Below are 15,732 nucleotides of genomic sequence, written 5' to 3' on the forward strand. Positions count from 1 at the left end.
AAAGAGATTAATTACATTGCTCTAGCAAGGAGCAAGCATTGGTGTCATAGACCAGTAGTAATTGATTGGTTTTTTTCCTGTTGTTTGTTCCCTAAGAAATTGTGCAAGATTTAAACTAATAATCTTTACCTTAATGGAACATCAACTGGGACAGTGACGTTTCTCCTGCCTCTGTCTCCCATCTTCTCCCCCACCTGGCTCCATCCTTCACTCCCTCTTGATACACCTCCCATCTACTGGCCCCAGTCTTGGCCCTTCCCCTCTTGAGACTGCCTGTCCTCTCTGTCCTGATGCAGGGTCTTGACCTGATGCACTGACAGTTCAATCCCCCCCCCCTCCACAGATACCGAGCCCCTGTGCCAGTTTGTTTTGTGAACTGTCCTTTTTTTCCATTTTTAAACTCGTACAAAAATATTAATTCAGTTAGAACCTGATTCAGGACAGAAGGTTTTGAGAGATAAACCTTTCCCATTCTTTGAACTGTAGCTTTTAGTTGTCTCACTATACCACTAGGAGTGAGCAGTCTAGCCGGCTCTTTGTCTGTCTTTAATGATATGTATATGCAGTGGCACAAATACAGTGAGTTTGAAAATATCTCTTTTTCCATCAGAGATGGGAATTTCTGACTGCCTGAAATGTTTTATAAAAATAATTGCACACATAGTTATGCCGTGTGAGGTTCATTTTAAATATGGCACCATTTTGTTTATCTTGAAACATGTAGGAAAAATTATGTACGACTCGGCTTTTAAAGATGACTAAAATCTATTTGGTGTTCGATTGTAAGTAAAATAATAATCAAAATGTGAACCTATGAAGCATTTTCAGAACCTCTATTGCAATTACGGTGGCACATAGGTACTGATTAAAATGGTACATATTTAAATAAAATGAATAGCAGTTGGATTCTGCCTCTGTAACCATTCTGATTATTTTCTCTCTTTGACTACAGGGTTGTTCTTTGTCCTGCCATGTACTGACTCCTTTGTTAAAGTGGATATGAGAACTATTTCATTTGACATTCCACCTCAAGAGGTAGGCCATACAAAGATTCCATGCACATTGTTGCTTCAGCTTGTGCTCTCATTTTGTCCACCTTCTTGGCGATCCTGAATAGTTTTTTTCCCCTTTGATTTCTAGATCCTCACCAAGGACTCTGTGACAGTCAGTGTTGATGGAGTTGTATATTACCGTGTCCAGAATGCAATACTTGCCGTGGCAAATATCACCAATGCAGACTCTGCAACACGTCTCCTGGCTCAGACCACCTTGAGAAATGTGCTCGGAACAAAGAACCTGTCTCAGATTCTCTCAGACCGTGAGGAGATTGCCCACAGTATGCAGGTGAGTGTGGCAGCTAGCTTCTGCTTCAGGTTACTTGCCTGTCCATTTGCTGAGCTTTTGTTTAGCATAGAGTCAGTATCAAAGCTGATGAACAGGAGAATTCTAAACTTTCAGTCATCACTTCTGGTAATCCCGATGGCTTTAGTATTTAACTTTCTGTGCTCCCCTCATTCTCCACTCACCCCAATCCCAACCACACCCCAACACAATCCCAACCCAATCCCAACCCCACCCCAACACAATCCCAACCCCACCCCAACACAATCCCAACCCCACCCCAACTACTGTACAATGCTCTACCCTGGGGGAGAAGGATGTATGTGTTCACCTTATCCAAGGTCATCTCTCAGCCTTCCATGCTCTAAAGAAAAGGATCCCAGCCAACATTTTACACGGATTTTTTACATAATTTTGAAGACGTAAAGTCTAGGAGTCCCTCAATGGATGGTGGAAGTTTAGTTTCTTCTAAAGTGTGGAAACAGGCCCTTCGACCCACCAGGTCTGCGCCCACACATTAATGGTTATCTACACACACTAGGGACAATTTACAATTGTTTACCAAAGCCAATTAACCTATGAACCTGTACGTCTTTGGAGTGTGGGAGGAACCTGGAGCACCCGAGGGAAACCCACGTAGGTCATGGGGAGAACATAAAAACTCCATACAGACAGTCCCCGTAGTCAGGATCGAACCCAGGTCTCTGGCGCTGTGAGGCAGCAACTCTACTGCTGTGCCCCAGTGCTGCCCAAATAGGAAAGTGTAGAGGTGTATGGGCCCCACGTGGGTAAATGGAAATAGCCTAGATTGGGCATCTTGGTCACTCTGGTAGGGCTGAAGGGCCTGTTTCTGTGCTGTGCAACTCCATGACACTCTCCAACCACTCCCTATAACCCAAGCCTGCAAGCCAGGTAACACCTGGTAAACCTCTTTTTACTCCTTTTCCAACAATGATATCCTACTGATAGCTTAGTAACCAGAACTGCACGCAGTGCTCCAAGTGTGGTCTTGTCAATGACTTGTACAGCAGCATCATGAGTAGATTAGTTTAGTTTATTATCACGTGACGTACAGTGAAAAGCTTTTGTTGCATGCTAACTCATCAACGGAAAGACAATACATGATTACAATGTACAATCACTATATAAGGAATACTTTATGGAATACTTTATAGTCACATGTGACAAGGCACAATGAAATTCTTTGCTTGCATACCCAAGGTATGCAAATAGTCACCACATAAACGGCACTGACAAAGTTACAAAATACCCTGCCGGCTCCTCCTGTGTTCTCTTTCCCCCCCACCCCACCTCCCAGCAGTCCTCCCACGTCAGGTCCTTCATTATTCATTGTTCTTCCCCCTCCCTCATGGTGCACAGATACATGACCCAACTCTTGTATTCAATGTCCTTCTCATTGCAGGCAAGTGTGCCAAACGCCTTCTTCACCAAGCTGTCTACCACATTCACTGCTTTGAGGCAACAATGCACCTGTGTTCCAGCTCTGTTCTGCAACACTCCCCAGGGCTCTACCATTTACTATAAGTGCTGTCCCGGATTGACATACCAAAGTGTAAATCTTTGTTAAGTTCCTTGACCCACTTATCCAACTGATCTAGAAACAAAGAAGGCCATTCAGCCCTATGAGCCAGCACCGCTATTCAATATGATCATGGCTGATCTTTAAACGTTTCCCTTCTCACCTTAAACCTGTGCTATTTGGAATTGGGCCTTTCCACTTTGTAGAAAAGTCTCGAACTATCCTCTGTAGGCACGCCTCTTTTAATTTTGAATACTTTGCTCCATTTCTGATCATCTCCAAACTAAATTCATTTAAACCCAACTTATCAAAAACAGTCCTCCAGATTCCCATGGCTATGAGAATCCATTTGCTGTGATTCCTAAAGTACCAATTAGATCATACGTTCTTAAAGGAACAGAATTAGGCCATTCGGCCCATTATGTGTACTCCACCATTCAATCATGGCTGACCTCTTTCCCTCTCAACCCTATTCTCCTGCTTTCTCCCCATAACCTTTGACACCCTTTAATCTCCACAAAATACCCAATGACGGCCTCCACAGCCATCTGGCAATGGATTCCACAATTCACCACCCTCTGACTAAAGAAATTCCTCCTCATCTCCTCTCGTAAAGGTATTCTATTATGCCCCATTCACACCAGAAATAAACTTGTCTCTGCATGAATGCTTTGAATCCCATCATCATTTAAAAATGCTTAATTTGATTACCCCATAACCTTCTAATCTCATATATTTAGGCCAGTTTTGTTCAACCTATCCTCATGATTTAACCTTTTAAATCTTCATGTTTTAATCCTTTAAATCCTTGTGCTATTGCAGTGAAACTGTCCAATAGCTTCTCCAATCCAATGCATCTTTCCTGAGATTTGCTGCCCTTTACTGAATGCAGCTGGGGCTGTGGTGGCTGTCGTTTCCTCACTTTTTAAACTCTAACCCTTTTGAGCTCATGACCAACATTCCATTAGCCCTATAGTTTTCGCATCTGTAGAAAGGTCTTCGTTGATTTAAGTAGGTGGTATATTAATTAAGCAGCCGGTCCGAACTTTCCTCCAATGGTGGTGCAGCGGTAGAGTTGCTGCCTTACGGTGCCTGAGTCCCGGGTTCAATCCTGACTACGGCTGCTTGCTGTGCGGAGTTTGTACATTCTCCCCGTGACCTGTGTGGGTTTTCCCCGTGAGCTACAATTTCCTCCAACACTCCAAAGATGTACAGGTTTGTAGGTTAATTGGCTTGGTCAAAATGTAAATTGTCCCTAGTGTGTGTAGGATAGTGCTAATGTGCGGAGATCGCTGGTCGACGTGGACTCAGTGGGCAAAAGGACCTGTTTCCACTCTGTATCTCTAAACTAAACTAAAAACTAAATTTGAAAAAATTCTGATTGAAAATGACCTCTAGACCTCTCACTACATTAAATTCCTTTGATCATTGTTTGATTCTAACCATGTTTATATACCCATAAACATAACCAAGTGTCTCCTAACGTTATCTGGAAAGCTGTCTCTGTAACACTGTGCAATCTTCAAGCCATTCCTGCATGTATAGTTTAGTTTAGAAATACAGGCCCTTCGGTCCACACCGACCAGTGATACCCATTAACACTATCCTAAACACATTACGGCCAATTTACAGTTATACTAAGCCAATTAACCTACAACCCTCTGTACGTCTTTGGAGTGTGGGAGGAAACCGAAGATCTCGAAGAAACATACAAACTCCGTACAGACGGAGTCAGGATCAAACCCGGGTCTATGGTGCTGTAAGGCAGCAACTCTACTGCTGCACAACTGCCGCCCAAGTTGTGTTGTGTAATTTTAATATTGTTATTGAGAGAATATGTGATGATGATGTCTATAATTGGAACTACATGGAAAAAATATGTGTATCATTGGTTTTGCCATGTTGTTTTATCCTTATCTCAGGAGTATTTATCAGTTTATTGGTATCGGATACCAAAGATGACAGGGGCCTGTTAGCTTATGAAAATAGCTTCAAAGTCCAATAATTGGCAACTTATCATATTTTTATCCTCTGCTTAATTATTTTACTGCACGCTGCACAGCTAGTCATGGCATAATTAAAGCTCCAAGTCATTATGTAATTAAAAGGAATCACAGATGCTGGTTTAAACCAAAGATAGACACAATGCTGGAGTAACTCAGTGGGTCAGGCAGCATCTCTGGAGAACATGGAGAGATGACAAGTCAGGATCCTTCTTCCGATCTGAAGAAGAAATATCCGGACCTGAAGTGTCCATATTTTCCAGAGATGCTGCCTGACACACAGCGTCACTTCAGCACTTTGTGTCTATCCCAGTTGATTAAATAAGTTGCTTTTTCCTTTGTCTATTTCTTTCATATCAACCTGCTATTTTTCACCACTTTCTTTTAGAATTCAATGATACTTTATTGTCACAGTGAAATGCTTTGTTTTGCATGCAACCCGGTAAAATCATACCCTTTTACCCCTAACTTGTACTGATGGGTGATTCTTTCAAAATGTTCATACAGTGGATGTAAAGTAGAATTTAATCTGAGACTTGTTTCACCGTTTTGGTTTATTTAAGATTCCCTTGCTATTAGGCGGCCAGGTAGAGGAAGATAGCTAGTAACACGTCTTTATTATAATTATTCTCCTGCACACTCTTCAACCTGGAAATCACCCACATCTCCTGCTGTGACCTAGCTCTTTATGCCCTATGGGTTCTGACCAGAATTGTCTCAGAATAAGCAAAAAATATTTTTTTAATTCTCCCTTTTGACATCATCCATTCATTACTCTGACCCCTCTCCATTCATATAGCTCTCAACTATTTGTCCTGCTCTTCGTTGAACCTCTTGATCTTCTCCAAACGTATTAGTTTACTGTCTGTGCCTTCAGTTCTTTATTTGTTGCAAATGGTTCTTAAAGATGACCTCTAGTAGTCATCAGCTGTTAAATCCGTAACAAGTCTGAAGAAGGGTCTCGAGCTGAAACATCACCCATTTCTATCCAGCGATGCTGCCTGTCCCACTGAGTTACTCCAGCCTTTTGTGTCTGTCTACTGCTTCCACCTTTCTGCATAGAACGTAGAGTATACTGCACGTTGTTTCTGCGGTGCTCCAGAGAAAACAATCCCAGCCTGCCCATGCTCTTCTAGGAACTAATATGCCCTAATCCAGGCAGCATTCTGGTAAATCTCCTCTGCACCCTTTCCAAACCCTCCACATCCTTCCTGTAAAGTAATCTGAACTGCACGCAATACTCCAAATGCGGCCTAACCAAGGCATTATAAAGTTGCATCATGACTTCCTGACTCTTGTACTCAATGCCCCAACTTATGAAGGCAAGCCTATCATATGGCTTGTCTACAACTCTCTCTACTTGTGCTTGCCACTGTCAGGAAGTTATGGACTTTGACTCCAACAACTCTGTACATCAATGCTGTTTTTGTATATTTTCTCCTTGGATTTGACCTCCCATGGTGCACACTTGCTTGGGTTAGGGTTAGGGTTCAAAGAAGTGAATGTTGCCTTTATAGACGCGAGTTGGGGAAGGAAGTGGTGTGGCAGGTTGCTGTGGATCAGAAACGTAACTCAAACATCAGCAGATATTCCCGAGAGCAGTTCATAGAATGCACAACCCCCAGCTGGTGACTCGCCTGATTCCCCAGAGCCCTCCCACCATCCACAAACCACAAGTCGGGTGTATGCTTCAACTCTGTCCATTTACTTGCAGTGGTTCAGCTCCAACAATGGTCAAGCTTACAATCCTCCACAAGAAACTAACCTGTTTGATTTGCACTTTCCTAAATATTGCCTCCCTTTGCCATATGGTTTTGGTAGGCACCATCCATGCAATGTACTGAAGGAACCTGACAAGATTACTTTAACAGCACCTCCCAAACCCATGACCTAAATCATTAGACAAATGAGGCAGCAGGCATATGGGAACAGTGTCTGAAGTCCCCTCCAAATCATGTACTGTCCTAACCCTAACCCAATTGCCATTTCTTTCTCATTGTGTCTAAATTCTTGAATTCCCTTCAACACTCTGAGGATGCTTTCATCAAAAGGAGGGCAGTGATTCAAGAAGGCAGCTTATCATCAGCTTTGCAGGGGTTTTGGAAAGGGGCAATTAATGAATGACTAGAAGTGGCTTGGTGTCAAACTTTGATAATTCTTTGGGAAATAACCTGTGGGCATTTTTCTCTGGGCTCTCAAAGTTAGAAACAGTGCTGGAGGGACTCAGCGAGTCGGGCATCTGTGGAGGGAATGGACTAACAACATTTTGGGTTGAGACCCTTGCAAGTCTGAAGAGTGCCAACCTAAAATGTTGCCTGTCCAATCCCTCCACAGATGCTCCCTGACCCACTGAGTCCCCCCAATCTTTTGCTCAGGATTCCAGCATCTGCAATCTCTTGAGTCTCTAGATGAGAGTTAGGTTTGGAGAAGGGAATGACTTTGTATGGTGTCATTGCTTCATGAGAGTGCTTTGCTATTTGTGATGAACATTTTCAGTTTTCCAGAGAAAATTGCATAGCTTTGGTGATTTTACACTGGTAAACGTACTGCTTGCTACTCCCACAGACAACCCTGGACGTTGCCACAGATGAATGGGGAATTAAGGTTGAGCGTGTGGAGATCAAGGATGTGAAGCTGCCTGTGCAACTGCAGCGAGCAATGGCAGCAGAAGCCGAGGCTTCCAGGGAGGCCAGAGCCAAGGTAATTTACCTCAGATCCACTGGTCCCCGCTGTATTTTGTGTGGCATAACAACTCGGTGTGTAAACTTGCATTTAACTGATTTCTCTGCTCTGCAGATAAGGATTTCTTTCTATTTGTATGGTTCTAATTCAGTGTACCTCCTCAACCTCCCATCTTTGCGCAAACGGGAATAACAAATAGCATGATGGGATTTATCAGTTAATCTTTCGGAAATCTTATCTGAATTATGCAATAAATGTTCTGCCGATTAATATAGTTTAGCATTTCTTTCGCTTGGTCACTTGCTGCTGCTTCAGAAACACTATTTGGATATTTTTTCAGAATCAGCATATCTATTTTGATAGGCAGAAGCTTCTGTGAGCAAGGTTACTTGATAATCCTGCCTTATATCTTTACTGACAGACAAGGGGCCCCTTGAATCTTTATTAGCTGTCTGCTGTTGCTCAAAATTGTGAGGCAGAGCAGTGTTAGCTTGGATAATTGGAGTTTGTACACGTCCAGACCAATTTAGGTTTAAATGAATACACTTGCTCAGGCCATACACTGCGACTTGAATGTGTGAGGTGTCTTGGCTGCCGATGTATTTGGACTTTGTTGAGTATTGAATTATAGACTGCTGGAGACTTTTGGGATTTATTTACATTCAATGCTGCCTTGGGTTTCCAGAATTAGATACCTTGGAGCAACTCGTACTCAATCTGCATTTGGACTAGTTCAACATTACTAGCATTTCTGTATCAAAGATATTTATCCAGGGGAAAGTTTTGTTGTGCTGTAGATTGTGGACGCAGAATTGGAAACATTGGTAACTTCTCATTAATCTTTGATATGATCATTGAAACACTGATGCGAGCTTCATCCGCACATTATAAAGATTAAGTGTAATGAGTTGGATTTTGTTTTACACTTGGTAGATCAATGTTATACCTTGTTAAAAACTGCCCTATTTATTTGATTGATACTTTATTATCCCGTGTGGCATGTCACAGTGAAATTCTTTGTTTTGTACTCCATACACCAAGTATAGGGTGCCTACAAAGTCTTCACTGTAGTCCCCAATGGTCTCTCTTTGTTCACTTGGCAGCCCTCCACGATGAGCCCGTTGCCCACCACGGGCCTGTCCGACCTCCGGCACCCACTGCGGGTCAGTCCTTGGCCGCCTGCCGCCGAGTCCTCTCTCGGACGGCTCCGCGGCACTCATCAGGAGCTTCCAACGGCCCTCCTCGCTCTCTGATATATTTCATGTCCAGAGATTTTCACACAAAGGGTGGTGGGTGTGTGGAACACGCTGCTGAAAGAGGTAGTTGAGGCAAGGACTATCGCACCATTTAAGAAGCAATTAGGTACATGGATAGGACAGGTTTAGAGGAATATGGGCCAAACGCAGCCAGATGAGACTAGTGTCGATGGGACATGTTGGGCCCAAGAGCATGTTTCCTTCCACACTGTGTGACTCTATGACACTGATATATTGTGAAGCATGGATTGTGAACAAGATCATTCGTACAAAGTGGGTCCCACGTCGAATAAACAGGCTGTGAAGCCTTAAAAGAGACTGAGCGAGTCTCAATGGCTCACCAATTGCCTGTATTTGTTGGTGGGTCTTGCTGGATGGACATTGTTGGAAGAAGGTTCAGTTCCTGAGCTATAACTGAGCATCATCATTGTCCACTGGGGTGCCAATCTTGCCCATTTTCTTGTTCTTCTTAGTCCTGCCACATTCCTACGTCGCTTAGTTTAGATATACATCATGGAAATAGGCCCTTCGGCCCACCAAGTCCATGCCGACCAGCGATCCTCATACACTAACACTATCCTACATACCAGGGACAATTTACAATTGTTTACAGAGGCCAATTAACCTACAAACCTGTAAGTTTTTGGAGTGTGGGAGGAAACCGGAGCACCTGGAGAAAACCCACGCGGTCACGGGGAGAATGCACAAACTGCGTACAGACTGCATCTGTAGTCGGGATGGAACCCGGGTCTCTGGTGCTGAAAGCGCTGTAAGACAGCAGCTTTTCCGCTGCGCCACCATATATTCTAGTGCGCCCATATATTCTAGCGTCTGATTGCTGAAGTTGCTTGCAGATCACCCTTGCCACTTGATTACCTCGGATCAGATCGAGGGAACACAAGAACTTCCTTGTCGGTCCAACTGCCAGCTGCAAATCAAAACCATGAAAGAATGTATTTAATTCCTAATACCACACGGAATTTCCTTGTACCAGTTTTTTTTAAAATGGTTTTGTTTCTGAGTGAAGCCGCAGTGCTTTTCATTCCCCCCAAAATATAAATTGAGTAACAAGTTTGTTGGTTTCATGACCACTATTTTAAGACTAACCTGGAAGTTTGCATTGTAGTTAAAATCCCCTTGGGAAAGAGTTGCTGCCATTTATACTTGGACAATAAGGCATTGATGTAAGTTTGATAAACAACGTCACTGTCACATGACACATTCCACTCCCTCGTGATGACTGACAGTAACCAAGCTCTCTAACTGGTAACAGAGAGAGAGAAAAAAGTGCTTCTCCTGGGTGTAAAATGCCATCAACGGCATTTTCCGTGGTTAAATAATTTTCCTAAGTAATGTTCAAATCTATAAATTTGTATTATGTCAAAGTCATCTCTGTCAACACCATTTATAAGTGGAGCGCATGGATATGCAGGGAATGGAGGGATAAGGATTGTGCGCAGGTGGATAAGAGATAGTCTTGGCATCATGTTCAGCATAGCTGTTGTGGGACATAGAACCTGTTCTGATGTTAGACTGCTCATAAGTTCGAGGAGCAGAATTAGGCTATTTGGTCCATCAAATCTACTGCACCATTTAATCATGGTTGATCTATCTTTCTCTCTCAACCCTAATCTTCTGCCTTCGCTCCATAACCCCTGACACACTTGCTAATCAAGAATCTGTCGATCTTCACCTTAAAAATAGCAATTGACGACCTCCACAGCCACCTGTAGCAATGAATTCCACAGATGCACTGTTCTCTGGAGCAGTAAAGATTTGTGCATTGCTTCCAGCTAAACAGGTGGGGGGTTTACACTGTTGGGTTAAAACCAGGATGTATAGTGTAATGCATCTTAGTATTTTTTAGCCTCTGCCTGCCATACTCCTCTGAATCTGTGGAATTCTCTGCCTCAGAAGGCAGTGGAGGCCAATTCTCTGAATGCATTCAAGAGAGAGCTACATAGAGCTCTTAAGGATAGCGGAGTCAGGGGGTATGGGGAGAATGATCAGCCATGATCACATTGAATGGCGGTCAAATCAGGATATCAACCCTTTGGATGGCACAGTGGCAGAGTTGCCGCCTTACAGCGCCAGAGACACGTGTTCGATCTTGAATATGGGAGCTATCTGTATGGAGTTTGTACGTTCTCCCTGTGATCGCATGGGTTTTCACCTCTTAGTCCAGCATGGAATTGGCAGGCATTTGACACCACCCTATGCAGTTAGTGACTGTTGTGAAGTTGAATCTCAAAGAATATTAGTAGGGATTCTAGATGCTACAGATTAGACATCATATGTGTGAAAGATGGTTGGTTTCCAAACTGATGATTGCTTTCTATCCAGATTTTGGATACTGTACACTTCCCCCCCCCCTGTGGTTGAGCACAAATTTTGTATTTCTGAAAATCCTTTAGCAATAAAGCTGGTATAAAGTAACTCCTGTTGAATGAAACAATGCTTTGAAGCGAAGGAGAGTTCCCATTTAGTCTCTGCGTTTGACAGCCTATCACTTACCATGTGTCTGAACTGTTTTTGCCTCTGCAATGACCTTGATCAATTGTTCCACAAATACTAAACACTTTCATTAAATATCAGTCTAAGCTAACCTCTATTTCTAGTTTCACAATCTGAAGCATTTCTGCGTTATCAAACCTTTCAATAATCTTGAAGTTCACTATCAGTCTTCCCTGCTACCTAATACTCCATTCTATGACGTCTTCTTTGCACTTTTTTCCACTCTCCCTTATTCTTGCTATAATGTAGGAACCGGATTGTTCTCAAAATACCAAATTGGGATTTAAACATGGCCTTATCTTCTGATTTCCAATTCTATTCCTCTAAAAGCAACACCAATGCTTTGTTTTGTTTATGGCACTATTAACCTGCTCCATTTCTTAGTAATTTAAAAAAAACATGCAAATCCTTCATTTAGTTTAGTGACAGAGCACGGTAAAAGGCCCATTGGGCCAGTGAGTCTATACCGACCCCCATACCCTGGCATTGTGCGATTTATACGATTTTACCAAAGCTAATTAACATTCTAATCTCTAAGTCTTTGGACTATGGGAGGAAACCGGAGCACCCGGAAAAAACTCACGTGGTCATAGAGAGAACGGACAAACTCTGTACAGACAGCACCCGTAGTCAGGATCAACCCCGGCATCAACTCTACCGCTGTGCCACCGTGCCACTGTTCTGTTATTTGGTTTGGACACTTTATTTTCTTGAGTACAAGGACTCTTTATGACCAAAAATATCCACTTTGAAGATCATTTGCCAATTACGTACCAATTCTAGAAGATTGTTGATGTTAGTATTAATTTCATCACACTTTTGTATCAAACCCTATTTTTGATATCACCAGTATGGAGGAGAGTTTATCGAAATCCTCATGTTTTGCATTTTTGAAGTTATTTTTTCACAGATGTAATTCTAAAAGTGTTTCCATTTATTTAGTTGTGACTGCGTTTGTTTTCCTTGTATTCTGCGATTCCTTACAGCCCATTGACCATATTTGTTCCTGCAGGTGATCGCAGCCGAAGGGGAAATGAATGCTTCCAGGGCCCTGAAAGAAGCTGCTATCGTGATCTCCGAGTCTCCAGCGGCACTGCAGCTGCGTTACCTGCAGACCCTGACCACCATCGCAGCGGAGAAGAACTCCACCATTGTGTTCCCTCTGCCCATGGACCTGGTGCAAAATATTATGGGGGCAAGAAAGTGATGTAACTAAACTCAAAACTTGACCACCGTTCGTCTGTATGTTTTTCCAATGGCACCTTTGATTAGAATCACTTTTAATTTTCTTTTTCCATGCAAGGGTACTGGTTTACATTAATGATGGATTGATGGGTCCATCTTGATGGGCTGTCCTCTCCGACAGGCACCATGTAAATGCTTCCACATCTGTTAAAGCCCAGTTTCCGAATGTAACGATACAATGACAGGCAAATTCACAGCTCACTAGACCCGAACAGACTATAAATTTAGCCATTGCAGTTTTCACGTTTCTATTGTTCTAGCCTTGACCTAAATGTCTGAACAGTAAAACTGAGCAGCTAACATTTGTAATCATGATGTAGCTTCCTACAGGTTGAACCTGTAGCGTGAACATTATTACAGTAAGCCCAGGTCACATATACACTGGTTTCACACAAAATGCATTTAGACTGTTTGGCAAACAGTGGGGAAATGAGAGTTCATCAGAGAAAGTGGGAAGAGCTCAGCCTGTAGAGTGCTTCTGCCCTACAGTCCGAGTTTAAGGTACATAGTTGGAGCAGGGACATTGTTCACTACCCAAGAAATATTTCTCGGGAAGCACTTGGGGCTAATAATGGCTACAATTTAAACACAAAACACATATCTGCAGTTTTTTCTTTGTGAACTTGCCTTCATACCATTTTAAATCGGTTAGTCATAATTAATCCAGCTCCACACTAGACTGATTTCCAAGTGACCTTTCTCACTTTTTTTTTTCTGTTTTTCAATCCAATGTGGACTGGAATCAGCCCCGCTTCAAGAGTGAATGGGGCCCCAGTACAAGGTAAAGCATGCTTTTCAAATAGCTGAGGCTCCCTATATTGAGTTCCCATATATCTTGACCAAGGCAGGGTTTTAAAGGCCTTACAATACAATGCTATACACTGTATAATTTTACCACTCTTGAAGTTTACGAATGTAAATTCAGTAACATTTTAGAATGTAATCGATATGTAATAACCAAGGCTTTTCTTCCAGAAATAAATATTTTTCACATTATGGAATGTTTCTGAAAGCATGTTCAATATGTTTGTCGTAGTGTACTTTTGTAATTGATCTTGCAATGCATTTAATAAATGTTATCAATCAATTTCTCCATCACCTATTTGTTTGTGGCTTCTTTCCTTTCGAACGGTGGTACTCCATTGGTGCTGCACCAAGATGTCACTGGTTTACTGATCAAATGCTGGTGTTGGGTTTGAACTGAGCTTGGGTTGATGTACCAGGTTACTTGTCTGGTGGTTGCTACTTGGAGCAATACCAAACCAGTACTACTTTGTTTTCACAAACCCTTTACCCTTTTTTTCTTATCTACTGCATGTATTGTTTCCCCAAGGCTCATTGCTATTGTTGATTACAATACTTTTGATTTCAAGAGCCCACAGTGAGAATTATGTTTTCCGAGTTGATGTTCCAATTTCACGAGGTCACCATCCTCATCGCCAAGCTGGAACCGCTACTTTTAAAATGGTTTATTTCAGTGATACAGCATGGAAAGGGGCCCTTTGGTAGTCAGCGTTGACCAGTGATCCCGCACACTAACAGTATCATACACACACTTGGGACAATTCACAATTTACCAAGCCAATTAGCCTACACACCTGCATGCCTTGGGAGTGTGGGAAGAAACCAGAGCACCCGGAGAAAACCCACGCAGTCACAGTGAGACCATACAGATTGCATAGTCAGGTTGGAAGCCGGGTCCCTGGTGCTGTAAGGCAGCAACTCTACCCCTGCACCACCGTAGAGCCACGGTCTGTTTTGCATCGGTGATGCTATGGTTTGCCTTCAGGTGGATCAACTGGTTTAAGTTGAAACTGCTTTCTTCAGAGTTCCCTGATGCACTGAGCTGAAAACAATGATGTCCACTCTTGTGATGCCACACAAAACATGAATACTATTCATATAATAATGGGGGACTAGTAACCCAGTGAACTACTGCTGGATTAACCCTATTGTTGGCAAGTGGGGAGTTTAAATTCAAATAATAGTGATAAATACAAAATATATCTAGTAAGCAAATAACACCAAGAAACAACTGATTTGTAATAGAATACGCTTTTGGCACATTGCAATACTCTAACTTCAGCTTTTGGCACATTGGCAATACTCTAACTTCATCAGTTAGAGTATTGGGTATAAAAGTTGGGAGGTCATGTTTCAGTTATAAGATGTTGACTGCATTTATGCCACATTTAGAGGGTTGTGTTCAGTTCTGGGCACCATGCTATATAAAAGATTTCAGGCTGGAACGTTGACAGAGAAGATTTTTGAGGATGTTCCAGGACTCGAGGACCTGAGCTGTAGGAAGAGGTTACGCAGGCTAGGATATTCCTTGGAACGCAGAAGGATAAGGGGTGGTGTTATAGAGGTGTACAAAATCTCTAGAGGAATGGATTGGGTAGACGCACAGAATCTCTTGCCCAGAGTAGGGGAATCAAGAGCCAGGGGCCCCAGGTCTAAGGTGAGGGGGGAAAGATTTAATAGTAACCTGAGTGGCAACCTTTTTGCAGAGTGATTAAGCTGCTGGAGGAGGTTGTTGAGGCAGGTACTATCGCAACATCTAAGAAGCATTTGGACAGGTACATGGATAGGATAGGTTTAGCGGGATATGGGCCAAGCACAGACAGGTGGGACTAGTGCAGAAGGGACCTGTTGGTGCTGCGGGCAAGTTGGGCTGGCGGGCCTGTTTCCACACTCTAGGACTCTGACTCTAAATCCAATATGTTCATTAATGGCCTTGTGTTAATGTTGTCCGTACACAGTATGTTCATTAATGGCCTTGTGTTAATGTTGTCCGTACATAGTACTTGCTCTAGCTCCACTTTTCTCTGGCCAATTTGAGGTAAGCGTTCGGTTCTGGCCTTGTCACCAATATTGATGCCTCCTGAATTCATGGAAAAAGCTCATTGCTTATTTTTACAGCTAATTGCCTTACCCACCCTAACTCCTCCTGCTCACAGTCTGTGAGTGATCTGGAAAGTTCCCGTTATTTGTAATTAGACACAAGTCGATCTACAGAAGCAGCACTGAAGAACTCGGTGATCCTCTGAGCTATATTTAGTACACTATCCCATATATTCATGTCTTACTTCCAGTATATCAGCAAGAATATTAACCTGTTTAAAAATAAACGCTAACCATCTCACAGAGA

At 42.7% G+C, this 15,732-nt stretch overlaps 1 protein-coding gene across 2 annotated transcripts in view; it reads left to right on the plus strand.

Moving 5' to 3' along the window:
• The window catches only part of stom (stomatin), a 49,444-nt gene extending 35,785 nt beyond the window's left edge, over window positions 1-13,659 (plus strand). The window contains exons 4-7 of one of the 2 annotated variants that reach the window (XM_078425952.1): window positions 953-1,035; window positions 1,141-1,344; window positions 7,450-7,584; window positions 12,349-13,659. In XM_078425952.1, the coding sequence (XP_078282078.1) occupies window positions 953-1,035; window positions 1,141-1,344; window positions 7,450-7,584; window positions 12,349-12,543 (617 nt within the window). In that variant the 3' untranslated portion in view covers window positions 12,544-13,659. The remainder of the gene's footprint in view (window positions 1-952; window positions 1,036-1,140; window positions 1,345-7,449; window positions 7,585-12,348) is intronic. The other variant, XM_078425951.1, reaches the window with a different exon arrangement.
• The last annotated feature ends 2,073 nt before the right edge of the window (window positions 13,660-15,732 follow it).

This window comes from Rhinoraja longicauda, chromosome 31 (assembly GCF_053455715.1).
Source record: "Rhinoraja longicauda isolate Sanriku21f chromosome 31, sRhiLon1.1, whole genome shotgun sequence".
NCBI classification, from domain to species: Eukaryota; Metazoa; Chordata; class Chondrichthyes; order Rajiformes; family Arhynchobatidae; genus Rhinoraja; species Rhinoraja longicauda.